This window comes from Sardina pilchardus, chromosome 8 (assembly GCF_963854185.1).
Source record: "Sardina pilchardus chromosome 8, fSarPil1.1, whole genome shotgun sequence".
In the NCBI taxonomy this organism is placed as follows: Eukaryota; Metazoa; Chordata; class Actinopteri; order Clupeiformes; family Clupeidae; genus Sardina; species Sardina pilchardus.
The window spans coordinates 9,411,332-9,431,331 of NC_085001.1; the positions used below are offsets into that span (position 1 = coordinate 9,411,332).

At 44.8% G+C, this 20,000-nt stretch overlaps 1 protein-coding gene across 1 annotated transcript in view; it reads left to right on the forward strand.

Annotated features, from left to right (window-relative positions):
• The window catches only part of abca2 (ATP-binding cassette, sub-family A (ABC1), member 2), an 87,101-nt gene that overhangs the window by 35,018 nt on the left and 32,083 nt on the right, over positions 1–20,000 (forward strand). Inside the window, exons 4-18 of the mRNA XM_062542647.1 lie at positions 3,267–3,430; positions 6,536–6,657; positions 6,995–7,105; positions 7,609–7,785; positions 8,104–8,325; positions 9,364–9,794; positions 10,817–10,976; positions 11,362–11,490; positions 12,808–12,975; positions 13,336–13,432; positions 14,253–14,426; positions 18,163–18,265; positions 18,443–18,557; positions 19,149–19,339; positions 19,807–19,957. Coding sequence (XP_062398631.1) covers positions 3,267–3,430; positions 6,536–6,657; positions 6,995–7,105; positions 7,609–7,785; positions 8,104–8,325; positions 9,364–9,794; positions 10,817–10,976; positions 11,362–11,490; positions 12,808–12,975; positions 13,336–13,432; positions 14,253–14,426; positions 18,163–18,265; positions 18,443–18,557; positions 19,149–19,339; positions 19,807–19,957 — 2,515 coding nt within the window. The remainder of the gene's footprint in view (positions 1–3,266; positions 3,431–6,535; positions 6,658–6,994; positions 7,106–7,608; positions 7,786–8,103; positions 8,326–9,363; positions 9,795–10,816; positions 10,977–11,361; positions 11,491–12,807; positions 12,976–13,335; positions 13,433–14,252; positions 14,427–18,162; positions 18,266–18,442; positions 18,558–19,148; positions 19,340–19,806; positions 19,958–20,000) is intronic.

The window sequence follows — 20,000 nt, forward strand, 5'->3', positions numbered from 1 at the left end:
GGGAAGTTGCCTGTGAGATTATTTTTCTTTCTCCGCTGGTTCCAAATGTCAAGGCTTGCATTAATGAGACTTGCGGACCAACAGAGAACGCCACTCAGCTCCGCACACACTTTCCACAAGATGGGAAAGTTGAATAGCTTTGGCAGCTCAGACGGTGGCACATTTCATCAGAATTTGAATTCTCAAACCTTTATCCTGTCCTGCCTCCTTTCCCCGTACTGTACTCCTACTGAATCCATTTGTATGAAGTATTGTATTTTTGGGTAGTTGACATCTGGCCAAGAAAAAGTGTTTTTTTTGGAAAACATAATTTTTAAAGAAAAAATACAAATATTTATGTAGTATGGAAACTGTAGTTTCTGAAAATAATAGTGGTCACTCATTTCGTCAATGACCTCACCTATTTTTTCCACGTTTACACTCATCTGCACTGTGAATGTGTCCTATGGTGTGACATTTAAAAAGTACTAAGAAATGATATTGAATAACATTAAAAAATACATGAAACAGAATTGTTCACATTATTAAATCATTCTTTTCTTAAAATTATATTTATTTCACATAAAAGTTCTAATTACAATCATTTTCACCACGAATAGATGAACTTGATTGACTTTTTCCTATGAATGTCGATACATTTTTTTCCGCCAACCTTACAAAACTGTTTGAAATTGTACCTATCTAAGAGGAGCCATTATTGGAGCTCCCCTCATGCCAAACCTGGCTTTTTTTAAAGTACGTTTTGAAATTAAGGATGTTTTTCTGTTGTTTTATGTTTGTCACACTATAGGACAAAATGTCACACTGAAGGACAAAGATAGCTATTGCATGAAGTGAGTCAGAATATATGTAGTGTTTATTGTAACAGTGATAAAGGAGGACATTTGTTGGATAAGTGTTGCTTTTTCCAGGCTATTTTTTTTATGATAACCCATTGTCAGTCAATAGTAATAGTACTTAACTGTGTTGAACTAATTTGTCGACTATGAAACCACGGTGAAGTTTCACTTTGTCTATGAGTTCAAATAATAGGTGAGTGCAGATGCATGTAGGCTAAACTCTGCTAGTCACAAGTAAAGCAAGGTTTAGTGGAATCCCTGTTCCATATAGTCTTGTGTGCATGCAGATTCCTTCAAATGTGCTGTGTGAAGTTGCATTGTTTGCTGTTGAAGGAAATGATAGATATTATTCTCATTGTTTTAAAGGATGTTACGCCCAAAACACACCCATGACTGATTAAGAGACATAAGAACAACCCTTTTGTGTCCAGCACCTGACAAAATCACACCATTAAATTAGTGAATGTGGACTGCCATGCCTTTAATGTCTATAAACGTTGTGCTTCTGACCATCCGTTTTTGATCGCCAAAAGAGGGACCATAATCCTCAATAGGGAAATTCCATTTTAAAACATTGCGTTACATTCATGAAGTACACTCTATCTAAAACATCCCTACTGAAAAATAGCAAGAAACCATGTTGATGTTGGTAGCTGGTTTTAGCTGTTTTTTGCTGGTTTTCCTCCAGCTATTGCTGGTCTTTGCTGGTATAACTGGTTAGGCCACCAGGTGGACATGCTGGCGTGACCATCTAAGGAAGCTGGTCATGCTGGTGTGACCAGCCTGTCGTGTGGGATACCGCTGGTGTGAGATGGTCATGCTGGTGACCAGCCTGCCAAGCTTTACATTGTAGGTGTAAGATGGCCATACTGGTTTGCTATGACCAACATAAGCTGGCATGACCAGTAAAAACCAGTAATGTAGACCAGCAACACCAACTAAAATGACCAGCGTGAGATGGTACGACAAGCAAAACCAGCAGAATTACCATCGTAAGCTGCAGGTATGTTTTTGCATGACTTTTGCTGGTCTATAGCTGGTTAACCATCATAGGGTGGCCAAACAAGCTGGTTAACAAGCTGGTCAACCAGCAAACCACCCTAAGCTGGTCAGGCTGTTTTTTCAGCTGTTAGAGCAGTTTTTAATCATACTTGACACAATTATCTACAATGACATTCTATTCGTTGGTGGCAACACTGGAAGTTCCAGGGCAGGTTGGGCCACAGGTCCTGCAGGGAGGTTCTTTCTGTTATAAAAAAAAAAGTTTTAGATTTATGTACTTTATATTATAGTTGCTTTAGTAACACTTCAGAACATTGTATGTCGTCTCTAAAACAGCAATAAATATTTGAATTTAAGTCATTATAAGTGTCACACCAAAGGACATTTCCTGTCACACCAAAGGACATTTAAGCTGTTGTGGCAGTTAATGACCATGCTAATACTAACTGAGCTGTCATTAGCAACTGACATCATGCACTTGCATAATATTACATAGTCCTGCTGTTAAAAATACAAATTTTAATACAAAAATGGCATTTAGGGGTGTCACACCAAAGGACAAAAAAACTTAACTACTTCAGTGGTCTGAAAACATAGTTGAATATCTGAGCAACTCTGAGAGAAATTCTCACCATGTTCACTGCTCCAGGGCTTCATTGGGGTCTTCAGTCACATGACCTTGAATGGGGTCTTTCAACTAAATGTATTTGTCCATGATTTTGGCCAACTTAACATCAGGTTATTGCATAACACCAAAGGACATTTTTTTCTGTGACGAACTTTACGGAGTTCCTACCATTTTAGAAATGTATGTATGGGAAAAGTGATTGCCACTTAGTAAAATAGACACTTGCACAATTATGCCAGGAGCGTTCATTAAAAATTTGAAACATTATTTCCTCTATTTATAAAAGTTAATATTTATATAATTATGTTGTCTACCATCACACCATAGGACAATTGTAAGGTTTGGCTCAAAGTTCTGAAAAAGCGATAAATAACTCAGGTATTAAAACAACAAATTCATGTAAAGCAAGAAAATGTTTAACCTTTTACAGTATTTTAAAATGTGAAAATGTGAAATTAATTGTGTTTTATCTTCTGTGACGGTGAAAAAGCCATGTCATGTCATCTACCCTTTTACAGTGTAATCTCAGTGGAAATGAGTCCTTTTGCCTCTGGTAATTTATTTAAACTATATAATAACCGTTTTCTGTCATGAGTCATAACACCTCCACTCTTCCTCTCTCTATCTCTCTACCTCCTCTCCCCTCTTCTCTCTCAATTCCATCTTTCCTCTTCCATGCCCTTTTCTTATCCTCCTTTATGTCTCCATTCCCCCCTCGCTCCCTCTCCCTCTCCCCTCTCCTCTGGTCCCCCTATCTGTCTGTCTGTCCGTGCGTCCGTGCGTCCGTCCCCGGTCAGTGTGACCCAGCTGCTGGAGCGCATTGGCGAGGTGGTGGAGCAGAACCACCTGTTCACGTCGGAGCGGCCCAGTCTCGGGGAGGAGCTGGAGTCGCTGCAGCAGCACCTGGAGAGCCTCAGCTCCGCCCGCAGCCCTCTGGAGAGCCAGTTCAACACCAGCCACGGTGAGTGCCGCACGCACACACACACACACACACACACACACACACACACACACACACACACACACACAGACGGCACAGTTCAGCACCAGCCACGGTGAGTACCGCACGCACACACACACACACACACACACACACACACACACACACACACACACACACACGGCACAGTTCAACACCAGCCACGGTGAGTACCGCACGCACACACACACACACACACACACACACATACACACACACACACACGGCACAGTTCAGCACCAGCCACGGTGAGTACTGCACACACACACACACACACACACACACACACACACACACACACGGCACAGTTCAACACCAGCCACGGTGAGTCCCGCACACACACACACACACACACACACACACACACACACACACACACACACACACACACACACACACACACGGCACAGTTCAGCACCAGCCACGGTGAGTCCCGCACACACACACACACACACACACACACACACACACACACACACTCACACACACACACACAGACACACACACACACGGCACAGTTCAGCACCAGCCACGGTGAGTACTGCACACACACACACACACACACACACACACACACGCCACAGAGACGCCCCATTACTCACTCATACTCTCACTCACTCATTCACTCACTAACTCACTCACACACTCACTCACTCACTCACACTCACACTCACACTCACTCACTCACTCACTCACTCACTCACTCACTTTACTCGCTCGCTCGCTCACTCACTCACTCACTCACTCACTCACTCACTCACTCACTCACTCACACACTCACACACTCACACACTCACTCACTCACTCACAACTCACACAGGTGCCATGAATTGGTCTCTTATTGCTGCAGCTCTTATGCACTTCCCTGTGGGCCGCATCAGCGATGACAGACTTCTCTGTCGGCATGACGATGACTGTGTGAGTCAAGGACAGGGCCAGCTCAGTGTTTGACTGCATGTTTGATTTGGGTGCAGTTAGTAGACACTTCTCTTCAGAGTGACTCAGAATACCAAATACAAATCAGGTGTACAATTTAACAGTGCACGTTCTACCGGGGAATGTCAGGGTTTCTGCGGGGTCTTAACAAATCTAAAAGAAAAGAAAAAAAAAAAAAAAAAAATCTTAGATGTAATGATATGAATTTTAGGCATTACAAAGTCTAAAATACATTAAAATATTACATTTTATGCCTAGGCAGGTGTTGAATGTTCATTACTTTGCTAGTGGTCATTTCAACTCTCAACATTACAGATATGCTGTATATCACAATAGTGATAATTATAATAAGATTTATATAGAACTGAAAGTGATTTTAAAAAAGTAGTGTACAAAAGTTCAGAGAACAAATGTATTTACTTTGTTGACAATCCTGATTTTCCATCATATTTTGTACCAGTATAGGCATGAAATGAGTCTTCATTTTCAATTCATAGCTGTCTTAAAATGGTCTTAAATATCTTTAATATTCTCCATTAGCCTAGTCCCAGAAGCACAAGGAGAAATATTCCTGGTCAGCTGTCATATGCTATACCTGTAGTACTGTACATACTGTACAGTATGTAGGCTGTCTTCAGCTTGTGCTATACCTGTACTCCTGTACATATGTAGGCTGTCTTCAGCTTGTGCTATACCTGTACTCCTGTACAGTATGTAGGCTGTCTTCAGCTTGTGCTATACCTGTACTCCTGTACATATGTAGGCTGTCTTCAGTTTGTGCTATACCTGTACTACTGTACATATGTAGGCTGTTTTCAGCTTGTGCTATACCTGTACTCCTGTACATTATGTGGGCTGTCTTCAGCTTGTGCTATACCTGTACTCCTGTACATATGTAGGCTGTTTTCAGCTTGTGCTATACCTGTACTCCTGTACATATGTAGGCTGTTTTCAGCTTGTGCTATACCTGTACTCCTGTACATATGTAGGCTGTTTTCAGCTTGTGCTATACCTGTACTCCTGTACATATGTAGGCTGTCTTCAGCTTTTGCCCAGAGCCCTATTTGCGCTGCACCTACAGAGGGATCACTAGCCCTGGTTATGCCCTCAGTGCCATAACACTATGTCTTTGTGCTAACATATCTCAGAGGGTAGGGTAGAGGATGCCAGCCTCTCTTAGCCTCACTCTGACTTACAGTACAGCGCTCCTCTCTCAGAGTCGCTGGTGCCTGATTCAACGAATGGCATTTCCTGTGTCAACAGCAAATAGCTTAACACCGCCCGTTTTAACTCCAGCATTCAATAGATTGCCCCCGACTAAAGTTTTCCGTAATCCAAAAATTTGCTATCTCCAATAAAGGGTTGAGATTTGTTTGAAGGGCCTTTCATATTAGTGTGTGTGGGCTTGTTTGTGTGTCTTTCTTCCGCTGCAGTGTTGTAATAGATTTGACAAAATGATAAAGTCCTTCTTCATCATTTGAGCAGAGTCAGTTTGACTTGGATTGCTACTTAACGCTGCAAAAAGAAAAAAGGGGGAAAAAAAAGATATCTGGAGGATATCTACAATGTTATTATCTAAAATCTTTATTTCTTGAAGGTTGAGATCATACAGTTTGAAATATCCTCAGATTTTCGGTTACCAAAGGATTTAGGAACCACAGACGTTTCATGTTGATGCCCGACTGATTGAAGGTTTAGAATGTTTCTGACCACTGCCCGAGATGAGAAAGTATTGCTCTGCAGAGGACTGAAAAGGTGTGTGTGTCTCTGCAGAGGACTGAAAAGGTGTGTGTGTGTCTCTGCGGAGGACTGAAAAGGTGTGTGTGTGTCTCTGCGGAGGACTGAAAAGGTGTGTGTGTCTCTGCAGAGGACTGAAAAGGTATGTGTGTCTCTGCAGAGGACTGAAAAGGTGTGTGTGTGTCTCTGCAGAGGACTGAAAAGGTGTGTGTGTGTCTCTGCCGAGGACTGAAAAGGTGTGTGTGTTTCTGCAGAGGACTGAAAAGGTATGTGTGTCTCTGCAGAGGACTGAAAAGGTGTGTGTGTCTCTGCGGAGGACAGAAAAGGTGTGTGTGTTTCTGCGGAGGACTGAAAAGGTGTGTGTGTCTCTGCGGAGGACTGAAAAGGTGTGTGTGTGTCTCTGCGGCCTTGTAGGTTTCACTGTGGGCAGTGTCCTGAGGAACCAGTCGGCGTTCTACCAGTTCCTGGTGCAGAACCTCTCTCTAGCCAATGACACGGCGAACCTTCTGCTCTCCTCACCTGTCAATCTCAAAGAGGTCAGTCTCGTACAGGACGTCTCAAGGAAAAGCCTCACATGTAGATTCTCATCCTGATTACAGTTCCTTCGGGTGAAACGAGTCCAGTTTGAGGCAAGCTGATAACTTTTAGCATTTTTAAGAAGGCTTTATTTTTTTCCATTAGGTCATTCCCTTACTGTTATCTATTGTTACTGATACAATACTGCTCTCAATACTGACCATTGTTGTTATTAGTGGATAATAACACCTTGCAATGAAAAGAAAAGAATATGTCATTTATTTGTTCTCTTGCCTTTCTGTCTTGCTGCTTTTGTCTGTCTGTCGCGTTGACCATCACGCTTGCCGTTCCCTCCAGGTGTACAACCTGATCTTTGGCTCCTACGGCAAGATGGACGGTGGAGACGGAGGGCTGGTCGAGGGGCTGAGTGCGGCTCATAGCCCTGGGGAGAAGGTCCTGCAGCTGGGGGTGAGAGCTCTGACCGCAGCCATTAAGGAATGATGGCAGTAGTTTACTGGAGAGATACTGTAGCTCAAAGTGAATGGTACCGGTCATTTTCATAGAAAGTCCCTCCTTCCCTCCCGTTCACTCTCATTCAAATGAAATGCAAAAACGCCAACTGTAAGACAGGACCGTTAGGATTGTCCCATCGTATGTTCCCATTGTCCAGCTCCATGGAGCTCTTTAGTGACAAAAGAATCATCCCTACGGACATGTAGTTATAAACGAATGGTTTAAAGAAGCTTTAAAGAAACATTTCCAGTGTGCAGATGACTGCTTCCTACAGGAATGTCCAGTGTAATAGCCACATTGTGTATAAGCCGCAGGACAGTGTTTTATGAAAGAAACAAAACCATATTATTACCATATTAACACCCCCCACATAGCTGAAGAAATGTAGCAAAAACAATGTACAAGCCGCGGCTAACAGTTGGGAAATGTCGGGTCAACGTCATGGTCTCTCTCCACAGAAGCAGTTACTGGGTGGGTGGCGCAGCCTGGAGGGCGGCCTGATCCACAAGGCCCTGCAGGACCCCAGCAAAGCGGCCCATCGGCAGGCTCTCCTCCGGCTCCTCTCCCAGGCCCTGGGCCTCGCCGGTGGGGGCGTGGGCCAGAAGTTCGACCCTCAGGGACTCAAGGAGATGGAGGTACTGTACACTCGGTCCTCCAAAAAAACTCGTTCCGTATTTTCAGTCCGTTTGTCAACATTCAAAATGTAATTTCGGGGCTCTCTTGTCACAGTCCTTATTTGCGTTTCTTATTATAGTCTTGTTTTGACTAGAAGCCGTGAAGGTTATTTTTCCGAGGCGTGAAGGGGGGGGGGAGATGTATCTTCTCCGTCGTATTGTATTATCTTCGGTGTTTATTTTTAATCTGCTCATTTCTTTTTTGTTTTTGTTTTGTTTCTCGCTCCGCCGGCTGTGTCTCCCGAGCGTTGACGCTGATTGTTCCTCTCGGCCCCTCAGGGGATCCTGCTGACTGGCGCAGTGCTCGAGGTGCTCACTTGCGGAGAGGGCGGGAGCAGCGAGCTGGGCAAGATCCTACTGGTTCCCGAGAAGCAACAGGCGCTCCTCCAGGCCTATCGGGCGGCGGTGTGCGGCGGAGGGGCGGGCCAACGGGCCGAGCGATTCGACGAGATGAGCCAGGAGCTGAAAGAGCAGATCGACACGCAGAGCATAATTGAAAAGGTAGCGCAACAAGACGAGCGGAGAAAGAGATGAAATTAAAGGGAGCCATTTCCTTTCTCCATTTCTCTTTTTCCCCGCATCCCCAGAAGGGAGCGGCCTCGTTTTGTCATCGGTGACTCAGCTGTCGGCTCATAATCTCCCGTCCTCCGACTCATTTAACATTTCTCCTCCACTTTGCTCTGATCATTCCCAATACTCCTCTCCACTTTTCTCCTGTCTTTTCCCCCCAACGCACAGTTTTCTCATTTTTTCGCTACCATCCCTCCCCTCGCCCTTTAGCGCTCTCTCTCTTTCTCTCCCTCCTTCTCTTTCTCTGAAATTTGAATGTAAATGGAGTTTATTGCCATGACACATGATACAAATGATTGTATCATCAAAGCATCCACCAGAACAGTTAAACATTCCACAAATCTCTCTCTCTCTCTCTCTCTCTCTCTCTCTCTCTCTCTCTCTCTCTCTCTCTCTCCCTCTCTCTTTGTGTGTGTCTCTCTCTTCCTCTTGGGGTATGGTTGGAGGTATATGCATAAGATTAGCTGGTTAGCGATATTAAGGGTTATTTAAGTATGGAGTGTGGGAGGGCTGTGGAGAGGAAGCAAGTCATTGTTAACTAGCGTGCTGAGTTATGGTCTGTGTGTTGCATGGTCTGTATGAGCTTAGTTTGAGGTTTGGGCTTTGTTTTGTAATATTTAAGCACCTACTATTGCTTGATTCATAAAGGAGTATTATCAAGTCTCTCTCTCTCTCCATCTCTCTCTCTTTCTTTCTTTCTCTCACCCCCCTTATCTTTCTCTCTCCCTCTCTGTCCCTTTCTTTCCCTCTCTCTCCTCTCTCCCTTTCTCTCGCTCTCTCTCTCTTTCTTTCTCTCTCTCACCCTCCCTATCTTTCTCTCTCCCTCTCTGTCCCTTTCTTTCCCTCTCTCTCCTCCTCTCTCTCCCTCTCTCCCTCTCTCTCTCTCTCTATCCCTCTCTCCCTCTCTCTCTCTCTCTCTCTATCCCTCTCTCTCCTCCCCTCCCCTCCCCTCCCCTCCCACCCTCTCAGTTGCGTCTGGAGCAGGCGAACGTGTCGGGCCTGCTCTCCCAGTCCCACCTGGGCGCTCTGCTGAAGGACCTGGCCGACGTGGAGCGGCTCCTGCGGGACGTGGACCTGCTGTCCGGCCTGGCTCGCCTGCTCCCCAAGGGGGCCTGCGCCGGCCACCAGGCCTCCCCCGCCGCCAACGCCTCCTCCGGGGGCTCCAGCTGGAGCAGCAACAGCAGCACCACCAGCAGCACCACCACCACCACCTGGGGCCCCAACACCACCGACTCCCCAGCGGGCGGAGGAGCGGAGGGAGGAGGAGGAGCAGGAGGAGGAGGAGGAGGAGGAGAGGGAGCTCCTGGGAAAGAGGAGGAGGGGGAGAACCCGCGCACGCAGTTTTCAGCATTCGTTCAGCTGTGGGCTGGCCTGCAGCCTATCCTCTGTGGGAACAACAGGTGTGTGATGATGCACGGAGGTGATGGTGTGTGTTTGTGTGTGTGTGTGTGTGTGAGGGAGAGAGAAATTTCCAGACCCAGTTGTCTTCAGTGTGACCTCTTAATGCCATTTTAGTTTAGTGGTTTAGTGGTCTTTAGTCGATCACCATGGCGTCTCTGTGACTTGTGTTTGTGAAGACGAACATGGGCAATCTCTTGGCTACACACAGTGAAAGCCAATGAACAAGTAGCAAACCATGAATAAACATTGTGAATCCATCATGAACTTGATGCCGTACACATATACAAGGCTGTTCATTAATTCTGAATCACCACGCCAATTATTTTAATTCAAAAACAGTAAAACTGTATTGATTCTTTCAGATATGACTGTTCTTTTCCCTAGGGGAAGTTTGTGGCAGAGTATGACCAGAAAAAAGATTTTCATCAACACCACATTACACATACAATCTAACTGAACAAAATCAGACTTGCTGTTATTATTTTTTTTTTATTGAGACCATCTCGTTAGTATTCTCAGATTGAGTTTTATCCCTTGGACATTTTCATATGAATGGCTGTTAACATTCTGCTCAGAAATCACCAGTATAGGATTTCTGTTTAATTCCCTATAATCTGCCTGGGACGACGAGTCATGGGGCATCCAACTGACCTTTTGGCCATCTGCTGCTGATGTCCTGCACTCTCAAGTCTCCCATTCAGGGGACTCTCACCGGAGCAGGGAGGGATGACCATAGCAGCAGGGATAAGAAGGATTAAGGCGTTTACACCAAAATAACGCCACTGAGTTTATGAATCAAGCGGCCCAATATGTTAACTAGCAGAGCACCCAGAGAGAGCACAGGCCTCCGTTACGGCTAAACGTCGCGTCTCGCAAAATAAGCGAAAGTGAAATTAAGATGGGTTCTTTCTTTGCCCCGTGTGACACTTTCCCACCGTCCAACACTGAGATTCTGTCCCAGAACACTCAGATATTTTCTGCTGAATGCCTCTCTTCTCGTTTATTTCCCTTCTGCCCTCAGAATAATTGAACCGGAGGCGCTGAAGCAGGGCAACATGAGCTCCCTGGGCTTCACGAGCAAAGAACAGCGCAATCTTGGCCTTCTGGTGCATCTGATGACTACGAATCCCAAGATCCTCTACTCTCCTATTGGTTCCCAGGTGGACAAGGTCATTCAGAAGGCAAGTCCAGCAAGGCCAGCCCAGTCATGATATCACCATGTTTGTCGATGGCATTTATCTGTACTGCGCCATAATCCTTAGTTTGTTGATTCATCACCTATACATAAAAGCAGCATTTATGAGCATCTCTCCTCCTCAAAGTGATTGCATGGTCTAAATTATCCACATTCCCCCTGACACCTTTGCAGGAAGTGTAAAGCTTTGGCATGACTGTGTAAAATAACCTATTGATCGATACGCCCGACACCACATAAAAACTCTCTCTCGTAATACGCTGGCTGACTTTCATATCACAAGCTCTTGAGTGTACTGTATGCTTATGCTAGAGAGAGGAGTATACTGTACCCATTGAAGTCTAATCATGTTACCCTGTGGCATCCTGTAGGCCAACGAGACGTTTGCGTTCGTGGGGAACGTGACCCACTATGCCCGTCTGTGGCTGAACATCTCAGCGGAGCTCAGGACCTTTCTGGAGGAAGGCAAACTGCACAATCACCTGGCCTGGCTTCAACAGGTACTGTACGTCAGCCGTAGACCTCAACAAGTCTCCATCCGGCACATGTTTCACACTAGATAAGCATATCATCACAAAGGGATTTGTCACACGGTCACACCCCAGATGAAGTGTCGTCATGACCACATAATCTCAGCTTGTTTTCTTGCATGAGGTCAGAGGTGCAAAAGCTTCCGAAAGTAAAAGTCGCGCCATGCATTGGTTCTAGCTGTGCACTTAACACCAGTGATCTTACGACCTACTGTAGCTCATCGACCTGGCTGAGGTTGATATTTGACCTTTGACCTTTGACCTTCAGACCTTGTCTGAAACTAGATGAAAACAAGAGCAGGCACTCACAAGCAGCTTCTGTGCCAATGTGTGAATCACCACAAACTGACGAGCGGCTCGTGGGAAGCCCCAGTGTTCCGATGTAGGCCATATGCTAATGTTGATAAGCTAATGATCATTTCCCTGTATGTGATCTGCTATGGAAAAAGGACAGAGAGAGAAATGTAGCCGTTTTAAACAGCGTAGACTGTTTGTTAAACCCAGCGGACCATTTAAGAATCGATTTCTCTAAATACAGTGTTTAGACTTGTTAGGCTTGTTAATGTTTGTGAACATTGGATCTGTATTGCCAGTCTGAGGTATTTGGTGAGAGCTCACAACATTTAAGACACGAGTCAATAGTTTTCTCTTGTGCTGCAGGCACAGCTGTACCACAGCTTCCACAAAATGTCAAAGGTTCGGAAATTGGACGTCCTGTTGTGATTTAATTTATTAGAAACTCTTAACAGGTTGACTCAAATGCGGCCTTTACTCTCTGAATGGCTATTCAGACACTTCTAATCTTCTGAATAATCTGTAATCTGTAACATATCGGTAACGTGTCTTTGTGTGTGTGTGTGCGTGTGCGTGTGCGTGTGTCTGTGTGTCTGTGTGTCTGTGTCTGTGTCTGTGTGCGTGTGCGTGTGCGTGTGCGTGTGCGTGTGCGTGTGCGTGTGGTTTGTGTGTCTGTGTCTGTGTGTGTGTGCGTGTGTGTGTCATGAACTGAGACCAGAGGCATAGGCTACTGGGTTTTCAATGCTGGTGTCTAAAATTGTTTGTGTTCAATGAAATTCATTGTAAAATGTGAACACAAATAAAGGTATTAAAATGTGTGTGTGTGTGTGTGTGTGTGTGTCTGTGTGTTTGTGTGTGTGTGTGTGTGTGTGTGTGAGTGTGTGTGTGTGTGTGCGTGTGTGCGTGCGTGCGTGCGTGCGTGCGTGCGTGCGTGCGTGCGTGCGTGCGTGCGTGCGTGCGTGCGTGCGTGCGTGTGTGTGTTGGTTTGCGCAGTTCACCTCGGACCTGCGGCAGCACCCGGAGCTCCTGAACGCGTCAGAGAGTGAGCTGCTGCGCAGTCTGCTGGAGGGCAACTTCAGCCTGCCCAACACCACCACCCTGCTGGAGCAGCTGGACACCATCGACAACGCCGCCTGCGGATGGACACACTTCATGTCCAAGGTCTGTCCGAGTCAGGCCACATCTAATCAAAGGGTGGAATAATAAGTCAGGAATTATTATTTCATAGAAGTGTACTGTATGTTTGACACTAAAATAGCAAGTACATACAGTATATGTCAGTATGGATGATGTTATGTAGAAGCTAAAGAAGGGAGTCACATCTTCATGTAATATGTAAAGGCTGTGTACTTTACCAAAGTATCTCTCTCTCTGTCTCTCTCTCTCGTTCTCCCGCTCGCTCTCCCTGTCTCTCAGGTATACACCAAAGGTGTGAGACCCCAAGAAAAAAACTCTGTTCCTACAATGGAAAGGGGCCTGTAGGTTAAATTTGTGCCCGTTCTTGTCTGTGTGTTGTTTCAGGTCAGCGTGGACATCTTCAAAGGCTTTCCTGACGAAGAGAGCATCGTGAACTACACCCTGAACCAGGCCTACCATGACAACGTCTCAGTGTTTGCCAGTAAGTGACCCTGGGCTGACAGTCTGCCCACTCACTCTGTTAAAGCCTACAGTACCTTACACTGACAAGATTTGGGAAAGATTCTTGAAAGATTGTAGTCTTTTGAGTAAAGCTTGAATGAGGGGCATTAAGGTAAAAGACTACAATCTTTCAGGAATCTTTCCCAAATCTTGTCAGCGTAAGGTACAGTAGGCATCAACTGAGTTCTGCCAGACTAGTGATCTGCCAGACCTAGGAATAGGAATCACTTTCTGCATTCAATTATGTAACTTTCACTTCATGCGTGCAATTATAGTGCATTCACTTCCAGATTAATAGAAAGCACAAGGTTATGGCCTGGAAAGAGCAGTGGACTCTAATCTCAACAATCCGCTCAGAACGGATTTTTTTCCAACCATCATCAAAAGAAGATTAAAAACAATCTCTCTACATTCCTACTTTCTGACCCTGGGTCCCCTGGCAGTATTGTTGTCTCATGCTAGATGTATGGCGCCGTAACTCCGCGGGTGTCGGATGGCATTAACATAACAAACTGTGCTTAAGGAGAAGTTGCTCATAATTCAGAGGAGCGCGGTGGAAGCCAGCCTTTGATTTATTTTCCCTCCGGGGGTTCACCTGTCATCAGACTAAAACAGTCGGAGCGTTATGCTCGTATTGTGTCGTCGAATCGAGAAATAAAATCGATCCCTGAATGAATCAAGGCATTGTAAAGCTCAGTCGGAAATCATTCTGCTCCCCTCCCTCACCTGTTCTCTCTCCCTCTCTCTCTCTCTCTCTCTCTGTCTCTCTCTCTCTCTGTTTATTCCTCTTTATCTGTCAGGTGTGATTTTTCAGACCAACAAGGATGGCTCTCTTCCTCCGCACGTCATGTACAAGATCAGACAGAACTCAAGCTTCACTGAGAAGACTAACGAGATCCGCCGAGCGTACTGGCGGCCCGGGCCCAACACGGGCGGAAAGTTCTACTTCCTCTACGGCTTTGTGTGGATCCAAGGTAGGCCGACAGGCTGGTTTATACCAGTTGACAACTTAATGAAAATGCAAACTCGGAAATATCCTTAGCTCCTCAGTTCCCAATAATAACAAAAATATAAATCTCCTTCTGGACGACGTGCGAGGGAAATAAAAAATAAATAAATAAGAAAACATTGAGGTATTTATTACCGAGGATTCAGCATTCGCCGCTGTGCTTTATTTAAGCTGATATATGGGTAGTTGACATCTGGCGAAGAAAAAGTGCTTTTTTTGGAAAACATAATTTTTAAAGAAAAAATTCAAATATTTATGTAGTATGGAAACTGTAGTTTCTGAAAATAATAGTGGTCATTCATTTTGTCAATGACCTCACATATTTGTTTCCACGTTTACACTCATCTGCACTGTGAATGTGTCCTATGGTGTTACATTTAAAAAGTACTAAGAAATGATATTGAATAACATTAAAAAATACATGAAACAGAATTGTTCACATTATTAAATCATTATTTTCTTAAAATTATATTTATTTCACATAAAAGTACTAATTACAATCATTTTCACCATGAATAGATGAACTTGATTGACTTTTCCTATGAATGTCGATACATTTTTTTCCGCCAATCTTACAAAACTGTTTGAAATTGTACCTATTTAAGAGGAGCTATTATTGGAGCTCCCCTCATGCCAAACCTGGCTTTTTTTAAAGTACGTTTTGAAATTAAGGCTGTTTTTCTGTTGTTTTATGTTTGTCACGCTATAGGACAAAATGTCACACTGAAGGACAAAGATAGTTATTGCATGAAGTGAGTCAGAATATATGTAGTGTTTGTTGTAACAGTGATAAAGGAGGACATTTGTTGGATAAGTGTTGCTTTTTCCAGGCTTTTTTTTTGATGATAACCCATTGTCAGTCAATAGTAATAGTACTTAACTGTATTGAACTAATTTGTCGACTATGAAACCACGGTGAAGTTTCACTTTGTCTATGAGTTCAAATAATAGGTGAGTGCAGATGCATGTAGGCTATACTCTGCTAGTCACAAACAGGTTTTAGTAAAGCAAGGTTTAGTGGAATCCCTGCTCCATATAGTCTTGTGTGCATGCAGATTCCTTCAAATGTGCTGCTGTGTGAAGTTGCATTGTTTGCTGTTAAAGGAAATTATAGATTATTCTCATTGTTTTAAAGGATGTTACGCCCAAAACACACCCATGACTGATTAAGAGACATAAGAACAATCCTTTTGTGTCCAGCACCTGACAAAATCACACCATCAAATTAGTGAATGTGGACTGCCATGCCTTTAATGTCTATAAACGTTGTGCTTCTGACCATCCGTTTTTGATCGCCAAAAGAGGGACCATAATCCTCAATAGGGAAATTCCATTCTAAAACATTGCGTTACATTCATGAAGTCCACTCTATCTAAAACATCCCTACTGAAAAAATAGCAAGAAACCAATGTATGTTGGTAGCTGGTTTTAGCTGTTTTTTGCTGATTTTCCTCCAGCTATTGCTGGTCTTTGCTGGTATATGGTTAGGCCACCAGGTGGACATGCTGGCGTGACCATCTAAGGAAGCTGGTCATGCTGGTGTGACCAGCCTGTCGTGTGGGATACAGCTGGTGTGAGATGGTCATGCTGGTGACCAGCCTGCCAAGCTTGACATTGTAGGTGTAAGATGGCCATGCTGGTTTGCTAGAATGACCAACATAAGCTGGCATGACCAGTAAAAACCAGCAATTTAGACCAAATGACCAGCATGAGATGGTACAAGCAAAACCAGCAGAATTACCATCGTAAGCTGCAGGTATGTTTTTGCAAGACTTTTGCTGGTCTATAGCTGGTTAACCATCATAGGGTGGTCAAACAAGCTGGTTAACAAGTTGGTCAACCAGCAAACCACCTTAAGCTGGTCAGGCTGTTTTTTCAGCTGTTAGAGCAGTTTTTAATCATACTTGACACAATTATCTACAATGACATTATATTCGTTGGTGGCAACACTGGAAGTTCCGGGGCAGGTTGGGCCACAGGTCCTGCAGGGAGGTTCTTTCTGTTATAAAAAAAAAGTTTTAGATTTATGTATTTTATATTATAGTTGTTTTAGTAACACTTCAGAACATTGTATGTCATCTCTAAAACAGCAATAAATATTTGAATTTAAGTCATTATTAGGTGTCACACCAAAGGACATTCCTGTCACACCAAAGGACATTTAAGCTTTTGTGGCAGTTAATGACCATGCTAATACTAACTGAGCTGTCATTAGCAACTGACATCATGCATTTGCATAATATTACATAGTCCTGCTGTTAAAAATACAAATTTGAATACAAAAATGGCATTTAGGGGTGTCACACCAAAGGACAAAAAAACTTAACAAATTCAGTGGTCTGAAAACATAGTTGAATATTTGAGCAATTCTGAGAGAAATTCTCACCATGTTCACTGCTCCAGGGCTTCATTGGGGTCTTCAGTCACATGACCTTGAATGGGGTCTTTCAACTAAATGTAGTTGTCCATGATTTTGGCCAACTTAACATCAGGTTATTGCATAACACCAAAGGACATTTTTTTCTGTGACGAACTTTACGGAGTTCCTACCATCTTAGAAATGTATGTATGGGAAAACCGATTGCCACTTAGTAAAATAGACACTTGCACAATTATGCCAGGAGCGTTCATTACATTTTTTAAACATTATTTCCTCTATTTATAAAAGTTAATATTTATATAATTATGTTGTCTACCATCACACCATAGGACAATTTTAAGGTTTGGCTCAAAGTTCTGAAAAAACGATAAATAACTCTGGTATTAAAACAACAAATTCATGTAAAGCAAGAAAATGTTTAACCTTTTACAGTATTTTAAAATGTGAAAATGTGAAATTAATTGTGTTTTATCTTCTGTGACGGTGAAAAAGCCACGTCATGTCATCTACCCATATGCAAAGTTGAGCCGAATTAAAGCGCCGTTTGTTAGTGCCGTACAACTCGCCATCGGCCTCGGATGAACTCGGAGTTGTTTTCTGCAGTATTTGCAAAGTGCGGAGCAGAACTCTAGACAAAGCAGTACATCTTCCAGGCTGCGCCAGGGCCACAGGGGGCCCCGCCCTGTCATGCAGGGGTCTTTTCTTTCATGTTTTATTAAAGGAAGCTTCATTCTGCTTAACCTGCTTATCCTAAACCCCCAACACCTGGCCCGCTGATGACGGCAATGATGGCTGGTGTGGAGTAAGCAGTCTCGCGTCATTTTTTATTCACGAGGTGCAGTCATGCCAAGCCGAAAAACGAGGAGGAAAAAAAGGCAAAAGGCCTTAACATGATGAGGTGGGGCTTTGCCTCCGGACAGCTTTCATTACGAGGCGCATACTGATGTTATCATTCCTCTCAGGAATTCATTAAGCTTTGAAAGCGCTCAGACAGTAGCTGGACCCAAGACAAGGAAAACAGTCTTCGGATTTCTCTCTCTGGTCTCTGTCTTTCTCTCTCTCTCTATCTGTCCATCGTTCTCCTCTTTCACACTGTTACTTTCTTTCTCTCTCTCTGGTCTCTCTATCTCTCTGTTTCTCTCTATCTTCCTCTGTCTTTCACACACTCTTCTTCTCTTTCCCTATCTCTCTCTGGTCTCTCTATCTCTCTGTCTCGCTCTGTCTTCCTCTCTGTCTTTGTCTCTGTCTCTGTCTGTCTCTGTCTTCCTGTTCATCCTCTCTTTCTCTCTCCATCTCTCTCTCTCTCTCTCTCTCTGTCTAGATATGATGGAGAGAGCCATCATCAACACGTTTGTGGGCCATGACGTGGTGGAGCCGGGCAACTATGTGCAGATGTTCCCTTACCCCTGCTACACGCGCGATGAGTAAGACCACAAGGACACCGTGTTCCACACACACACACACACACACACACACACACACACACACACACACACACACCTCACTTCCTCCACCTCTGGATGATTCGATTTCCAGCGAGCGAGCGGAGGTAAGGGGCTAATCTGGTCTTGTCCTCCTTTTGTCGTTGTCCTCCTCCACAGCTTCCTGTTTGTGATCGAGCACATGATGCCGCTGTGCATGGTCATCTCCTGGGTCTACTCGGTGGCCATGATGATCCAGCACATCGTGGCCGAGAAGGAGCACCGGCTCAAAGAGGTCAGCTCAGAGAGTCCGTCGCAGTCACTCAGACATTCGCTTTCTCAAGCACTCCTTCTCTCTTTCTCTCTCTCTCTCTCTCTCTCTCTGTCACTCTTTTCTCTCTCGTCAAGCCTCCGCTCACCCTCTCCTTCTCTCTCTTTCCCTCTCTCTGTCTCTCTCTCTCTCCCTCTCTCTCTGTCTCTTCTCTCTCTCATGAAGCCTCCTCTCACCCTCTCCTTTGCTCTCTTTCCCTCTCTCTCTCTCTCTCTCACACTCTCTGTCTCTTCTCTCTCTCATGAAGCCTCCTCTCACCCTCTCCTTCTCTCTCTTTCCCTCTCTCTCTCTCTCTCTCTCTCTCTCTCTCTCTGTCCGTTATCTCCCTCAGACTTCAAAGCTCTTCATTCAAATGCATTGTTCCCCCTCTCCCCGTCTTCTCCTCTCATTCAGACTCTCTTATTCCTCACCCAGGCACTCGGAGGCTTCTGTATTCATAGATGTGATGTGGAGTTACCGGAATCTTCCACGAGCTCCGCATTCTCGTGAATGTGTGTGTAGGTCATTTCCAGCTATTCCCCAGTAACTCCTCATCCTCCTCCCCTTTCGCTGCAGGTGATGAAGATGATGGGCCTGAACAACGCCGTGCACTGGGTGGCCTGGTTCATCACGGGCTTCGTCCAGCTCTCCATCTCCGTGACGGCGCTGACCGCCATCCTGAAGTACGGCCGCGTCCTTCTGCACAGCGACCCCTTCATCATCTGGCTCTTCCTCTCCATCTACGCCGTGGCCACCATCATGTTCTGGTACGAGCCCCACCTCTGCTCCATCCCTCTCCATTCATCTCCGCGGCGCCTCGTCAGCAGACCCGCGTGAGGTTCACACATGCCCAGTCAGGGAAGCAGCTCATGCATACATGCAGAGTGATTGATCCGGTGCAATAGATCCATGCTAGACTTATTTTTTCATTCGTTATTAGCCCAAAATTGATTCATGATGGGAAAAAATGCTATAAAATAAAGACATTCACATGCTGTGATTTTTATTTAAATTTTTTGCCCAGACAAAATATAAGCTATTTGATTAACGTCTGTTGCTCTCGTCAGCAAGTTCATTTCCAACGTCTGACCAGCAGGGGGGAAATGGCCTCCTCGGGTTTGACAGATGTTCTCGACTGCGAGGAGAGGATGTTCCTGATGTTTCTGATGTTCCTAGTGCTCGTGTCTGGCTGTGTCTAAGTGCTGCTGGGTGGTTCTGTCTCTGTGCTCCTCAGTTTCCTGGTGTCGGTCATCTACTCCAAGGCCAAGCTGGCGTCCGCCTGCGGAGGCATCATCTACTTCCTGAGCTACGTGCCTTATATGTACGTGGCCATCCGAGAGGAAGTGGCCCATGACAAGATCACAGCCTTCGAGAAGTGCATTGCGGTATGCTGCTCTCTTATGTGTGTGTGTGTGTGTGTGTGTGTGC